This window comes from Ischnura elegans, chromosome 3 (genome assembly GCF_921293095.1).
Source record: "Ischnura elegans chromosome 3, ioIscEleg1.1, whole genome shotgun sequence".
Classification (NCBI taxonomy): Eukaryota; Metazoa; Arthropoda; class Insecta; order Odonata; family Coenagrionidae; genus Ischnura; species Ischnura elegans.
In genome coordinates, this window is record NC_060248.1 from 36,314,514 (window position 1) to 36,321,506 (window position 6,993).

The following is a 6,993-nucleotide window of genomic DNA, read 5'->3' on the forward strand; positions in this document are numbered from 1 at the left end:
AGATGGACACTTTTGAAGTATATAAATATGCTACATATTCCAAAACATGAATACGCTACACATTCCAAAAAGACAACGATTTAAAGAGTAATTTGTGTGTGAACGACAAAGGATTTTTTACTTGCCGACGCTTATTTCTGAAGGCAACCATTCCCGTACTTTCTTAAAATTAAGCTACGCACAGAATCGCTCTAATGAACACCGGTTAAAGGTCCACATTAGTCTGGTATAAGATGCTGTAACGTCCGAGTTTGCAAGACGAATTTTACACACCGAGGTGGAACATCTGAAATATGGCCTTAATCCTCGTGCGCTACAAGAGAACATAATAAACAGGATATGCATTAGGTAAAACTTTATTTTACACGTTTATTGTTGAGGCAACTGAGTTTAATTCGAAAATAACACAAATGAGGCGAAACGAATTCCATCCTTGGCACGAACCAACAAGTTTCCCCGTGTGGTCAGTAGGAGTAGTTTTAATGAACATATTTCCACTCCCACTGCACCTAGCGCTGACACACGAAGAGGAAGTTTCTGTCAGCACCGCCTCTTTCCGAGTGAAAACTGCATTCCTTTCGGAAGAGACGGCAAGCGCGGAAGGAGCGGAATGTGGAAACAGGACGCCTTCCAGTCACGACTGTGCAACGCTTGGAAAACTACATCAGCAGGGGTCATGAAATGCTCTACTCTTGACAACACTGGGGAAGTAAGTGGCAGCGTCGCCTCTTGGTATCCCGAGGGTAGTTTTTTTACCCCAAAAACCTCATCCCATCGCTACCAAGCTGAACTCATCCCAGGTTTGCGAGAAGAGTGACCCAACGCACTACATAGCACCTTCGGTTGTTAACGGAAATCACACGCAGGCTGTGGAGGAGAAAATTTATTTCACGAGTTCGACACGCGTTAAGGTGACGACTAAAGCTCGAAAGAGTAAGACGATAAGCGTAGAGGAATGGGCTTTCGCACGCCAAAGTTTACATGCAAACGCACAAAATGTTCCTTCCACTTCGGCAAGATATAACGCACACCTTTCCTGCCAACCCCTATTTTCGATACTACGCACAGCTCACTATTTAGGATACGCCTCCGTGATACATTAATTCGACCGAAAGAAATGTAGCCGAAAATTCGAAATGAAAAAAGTATCAAAGGGTAAAAAAATTAGTGATTACACCAAGATACTCATTTGAAAACATTAATGGGCAGACGATCCTGCGTCGCTCTCTCGGCCCAAAAACTAATTAAAGAAGACAAAGGAAAATTTCAGATGCAAAAATAAGATAGAAACCAACACCAGACAAACGCATGACCATCTAAGTGTTCATTACATTTTCTACGACAGTACCACAAACGACACTACTCAGGATAAGCCGGAATATTCCAGAAAGTGTTACTTCCATACATGCAATTCATCGATCGAGTACAGTCGGGACGGCAAGGGGTGGGCGGCACTAAAAAGAATGGGGTTTCCTCCGTTACCGACACATAGAGGGAGTCCGGTCTTGGAATTATTCACAAAATTACACTAATACGACTTAGCTACACCATCAAGCTGACGAGGGAATCCAAATTGTCAACAATGAAACAAGCGGGCTACAAGCGTAACAGCCACATGGATCCCATCTAGCATAATAACATTCCCATCACACATCGAGGCAATCTTTTTTTGACGGCAATAACCATAGCTTGATAACTTAAGCAAAATTTAACGCTTCATAATCCTTTCGACCACATCCATCACCACTATTAGAAATCTAATCCTAAAAAAGGTGAACCCTTCGTACACTTTACCACTTCAATACCGAGATATTTTCCAATACACCGACAATCCCGCATTTTGAGATGGGAAAGACGGAAGGGGTGACATATTATGCAAAAGAAAACAACAGGTTTCATCAACATAGAGCAATAATATGTGATAAAAAAAGTAGCAAAAGGTCAAAGCCATAATTGATCCATGGTTTTTTAAGGAATTTCCATCCTACATTTACATTATGATGTTTACCAGGCTTAACATAGCCAAACAAAAAATTACTGTCTATAAAAAGGGGAAAGGAGCAAATATAGATATTGAATATTTACAATTGCAGGTTTCATGATAATCATCAAAAGAAAGAATAAATTAAATCTGCAATCCGATTGTGGTGGAAACAAGGTATAACGAAAAGGCCTATAAAAGAGGGAAGAAATAAAGGTAAAGCAGCTTTGCATAGAAGCATCGGGTACAGAAAACACATAACGATAAGTAAATAATAATCGTAACTATAATACACAAAAGATTGAAAATCAATTAATATCAGTAGACAACCAAAAATTAAGAATTCTTCATTTGGAAGATAAAAACCAGAAGCCAAAGAAACAGACTGCGAAAGCTAGCCAGAAATCGGCAATAACCGGGATCTCCAAACAAAAATTATGACACTTCTTAGAGCTAAAATGATATTAAAAAGTGATATGGCGTGTTTTTCTATCTTCACACGATCCATGTGCATCGGTACCACATTGAATAAATTTTAGAACTATGGCTAAGTCTGGAAAGTATCGTTTAACAATGGCAGTGTTCAACTTACCTTCATGTTGTTCTCGACCAAGTAATTCGACGAACATATTGTGTAGACAATGTAGGCTCGAAATATTTCCCAATTGGTTTTGCTCTTGAACGCGGCGTGAGTATCTTCGAAACTTAGATCTAATTTGTCTCGCCTAGGATTACTTTCAGCCTTATCCAACGTTGAATCAAAGCCAATTGCTCCAGTAGCGTGTGTTGACTTGCAGGCATAGGGGGAAGTTTCTACAAAAACCAACGAACGACTTTTCGGGAAGTACTTAAGAAGATGGCGAGAACCAATTTTGTTTGAAACACTGCTTCTAACCGCCACTCTCAAAAACGCCATTTCCTGCAGCGTTGAAAGATATGTCCGAGTCCTTCCGCGGGCTACGTTTCAAAACAGAGAATAATCTTGACCACAAAACCCTAGGCAGATAACAGCAAGCCAGTTACTTTCGTCGCACACTCGAGGAGGACGTCTCTCTTCCGTCGCCACTGAAACCTGAATAAACCCAATCCGGCTTCGAAAGAAAAAGCTCGCCTGACTCTGTCGTCATAGCATTATGAAAAATTCATCGTTGCAGTTCACAGATGCCATGTTCTCACTCTTAATATTTCAAAATTCATGAGTGTTCTTCCGATTTAATATTATATTATAGCATATATATAATAATATCTGATGAATTAGATGGCGTATATCTTTGCAGGGGAGATGACTTGATGTAGGATACCACAGAGTATATTACTAAATTTTTCATCAGCCATTGGTAACGTCACTACTACCGTGGATTTTGATTGGGTGAAAAAATAGGTGTGTCGTTCATTTCGATCTATCGAAAGTCGATAACAGTCGATAACTTCAAAGGTTGCCGTATGCCGATCGATATGCTGCCTCGATATTTCTATGATTTCATCGCGGGTGTTGTTAAAGCCGCCAGAATTAGTGTAAATTAACGTTTTTAGTCATGTTCGAATAGTAACAACTCATAAATGGATGTGATTCGGCTCGTTGTTGTAGAGAATAGCCAGGAATGGGATCTTTACTATCTGTCAAAGGATATTTGTGCTACGAACGATCACGCTTTTGTACAATACAAAGAGGATATAAAAAATAAGGCATTTGGGCATTTTTTAAGCGTTGAAAAAATATGTAGATGTGAGAAAAGCTGTGTTTGCATTCCAGAACGTTTTGAGGGGTCCGACGGAGGCAAGTGCGAACGCTCGGATCCAGTTTGCACCACTACTTGGTGGTGTGATAGTTTGCGATTGAATGGTCATGTGAAAATACCAAAGTTATTACTTCATTTCAATGGATACGAGTTATCGGTGTTTTTATACTGCTTGCTTAGCTCTCAAATATTTAGAAGTAACTTAATTTCCTATTTGAAATCAACGGCATTCAGAAACGTGAATGTAATCCCTGTTAAAGTGAAGTTGGTGCCTCCCAAGCAACATATCATCGATTATTCATGGTGAGTGTTTGTTTGGATCCGTCTGCAAATTCATTCCAATTTTAAATACATAAAATGTTGTCTTAGGTCCAAGAAATTGGAACAACTCGCTTACGAGAGGATGGTGCTGAGTGAAACGATGTCCTGGTTGTCAACTCTCGGAGGGGCCTTCTCAGCACTGGGGGACGCCAAAACATCCTGCGTAAGTGTTTATTAGGCTTACGTAAATGTTATTTGGATCTTATAAAAACTCTTCTGGTAACTTACATATCATCATCCTTCCAATTAGGCTGGGGTTGCTGCACGAATATCAGTGCACCAATTCAAGATTGCCATGCGACTTGGTGATCTCCAAACAGTGGCACGCTGCAAACTGTATCTTGCCTTAAGCCTAATACAACGTGGAAGGTTAAAAATAGCGCGAAAGATAATTTATGGGCAATACCAAATAGCCAAGTCTGAGCCTGAGGAAGTGAAAGATGTAAGACTGATACGTATGTGCCAGGGAATGTGGGCGAAACTGAAGTATACCCGAAAGTTACAAGGAAAGAGGAAATATTTGATGTCCAAAGAGCCCTAGCATTGAATTGTGATAGCGGTGTTAATTTACCTTGGTTGTAAATAAAATCATCTCTTGAAGCGAATGATGCTTTATCATTTACCCACCACTTCATTGGAGTTCACCACCCACCACCTCTCTAAGTAAGAGGTACTCATGAGGTGTTATTTAGCCTACCTGATTGATATCCTGTACCTTAGAGATACCATAGTTCTTGGATGTGAAAATCTTTTTTGCTGGACTACACAGAACAGGGAAACTTTAATTTCCCTCCTGGGTCATTCCATGTCAACGCAACCAGGGTCCCACGCCCACCATCTCAGATTTTGATCATTTTTTCCCTGTTTTTAGTTTCAACCTTAGTTAAGAAAAATCCAATATATTAAAGACCCATTGCAAGTATTTTCCAAGATATGAGTGTTTGAAGTCAATGAGGCACACACAAAAATTCTGCGCACCAGTCAAATTATTCAAAACTACCATTTTTGTGCCCCTGTAAAACCTAAACCAAATGCGCGAAGATAGTAAAAATTTTAGAGGCTATAAACATGCTGCTATAGTTTTCAAAAATGTTATCTAAACGATTTTCACTTGAAAACTTTTTTCATCACATGAAAGACATAAAAATCTCTGTAAATATGGTAAAGACCAACAACTTTAAAATAGAGTGAGGTTTTGGGCAATTTTCAATTCATTTGTTGATAAATATTATGAAAATGATCATTCCGCTAATGATTTTTGTTGAAAAATGCCACTTTTTCAACTTCTAATAACAAAAAAGGGACACCAATTAGGGTGCTGAGTTTTTTAATATAACTTGCACTATCCTCCCTCTTTCAGGAAAATTAAACCTGAAGTTCCGCTATTTCAATAGCCTCTCGTATGAGTTGGGGAAAGTAATGCTTTTCTCTAGCCATGATTTTTGCACTTTCAAAGTCCACTTCGTGCGTTGGTCCTTCCCATACGTGCTCGGCGATGGCGGATAACCGAAACTGTCTATTTTTGGTGGCCCATAGGTGTTCTTGCATTCTGAATTTCATGGCATTACATTTCATGGCAAGCATTACTTTCCCCGACTCATACGAGAGGCTATCAAAATAGCGAAAACATCCACTTTCAACAGGGAGGACAGCTATTCGCTCTCAAACACCTGCAAGAGACTCTTACCCAAACAGACCAATCAGAACGCACCTAGCCCAAACCAAGGCCTTTATAAGACGGGCAAAAACCTGCATCAAACACTTCGTACCTGAAGACTCTAGCTGCAACGCCAGTGAAACTGTCGTCATGAAGATGAAACGACGCGGAGGTCAGCCCGAAAACCTTGCTACGCATGCTGCACCACCCCGCGAAAGTCTCCATCAACATTAAACAAAGGCGAATGTTAAAGTTAGAAGTGTACGTCAAACTAAAAAGTGCCATTAGATTGATTTTTGATGAGTTCATTTTATGGAAATTCATCAATGGTAATGATACATACAGCTTATTGTGGTAGTGTGGTTCTTCAAAAAGATTTTAATCACCACCACTTGCACAAACTGGTCGCTTTTGATGCGTTATACATTGCCTACTTTCAATACCCCTTACTCAGGTTTTGAAAAGGAGGTGAACACAAAGCGTCCTGAAATATGTACGCGGGAAGAATGATAAAGAAGAATTGGTAGAAAAATTAAAGAAGAATACTCTGTTATCAATGACAAACATCTTCCCTGTTCCTTAGTGAAATGATAAGTGGATAAAATTACCATTTTTGGGTCATCTATCCTAGGAAAATTGTTTCCTGAAGATAGTTTTAAGTGCCTATTTTTGTAATCCTATCAACTCCCGTAAACTGGTTTAATTCATGAGATCCCATTAATAATAAAGAAAATAGTGATGTTTATTTCCTGAGATGTATCATACATGATTGTAATTGTTGTTGGCTAGACTGGGAGGAAATTTATTTAAGAATTGATCAGCCTTAGGAATTATTTCTAAACTGCAATAACAAATCTATTTTTGCAAAACGTTTACATACTAGTGACCATTCATCCAACTTTATCTTGGAAATTTTACGTGTATTTGACAAAGGTACACAATTGGATTTTGTAGGAAATTTTAAAAAGCAGTGTATTCTAAGTTTGCTGGAGAAAGTATGGTTAATGAGGTGGGGCCGACAATGAACTTTCGTTTCTTTAAGAGTCCTTCCTACCCCCTTAAAAACCTCGTTCTATGATACTGACGAGGCCTCTGTCACGCAAATGAGCACTGAACCTTAACCTCCCATTCCTACTTCTAAATTTTACCCCATTTACACCTCCTAGCAAGGAGCTCTTCATTTAGACAGCTCTAAATAATGATGTGTAAGCATTGAAACTGGTTGAGCAAATTAGAAAGTGTGGAAAAATTACTACAGCTGTTTGCATCATTACTGCCATTAGACATTTCTCAGC

The 6,993-nt window shown here is 39.3% G+C and overlaps 2 protein-coding genes across 2 annotated transcripts in view; one reads left to right on the forward strand and one right to left on the reverse strand.

The window, feature by feature from the left end:
• LOC124155662 (proline dehydrogenase 1, mitochondrial) overlaps nucleotides 1-3,063 on the reverse strand; it is a 100,140-nt gene extending 97,077 nt beyond the window's left edge. The window contains exon 1 of the mRNA XM_046529672.1: nucleotides 2,574-3,063. Coding sequence (XP_046385628.1) covers nucleotides 2,574-2,897 — 324 coding nt within the window. The 5' untranslated portion in view covers nucleotides 2,898-3,063. The remainder of the gene's footprint in view (nucleotides 1-2,573) is intronic.
• A 350-nt stretch (nucleotides 3,064-3,413) lies between these two features.
• Nucleotides 3,414-4,646, forward strand: LOC124155004. The gene is made up of 3 exons (XM_046528754.1): nucleotides 3,414-4,023; nucleotides 4,090-4,204; nucleotides 4,292-4,646. The coding sequence occupies exons 1-3, from the start codon at nucleotides 3,542-3,544 to the stop codon at nucleotides 4,580-4,582; spliced, it is 888 nt and encodes a 295-aa protein (XP_046384710.1). The 5' UTR covers nucleotides 3,414-3,541; the 3' UTR covers nucleotides 4,583-4,646.
• Nucleotides 4,647-6,993: the final 2,347 nt, after the last annotated feature.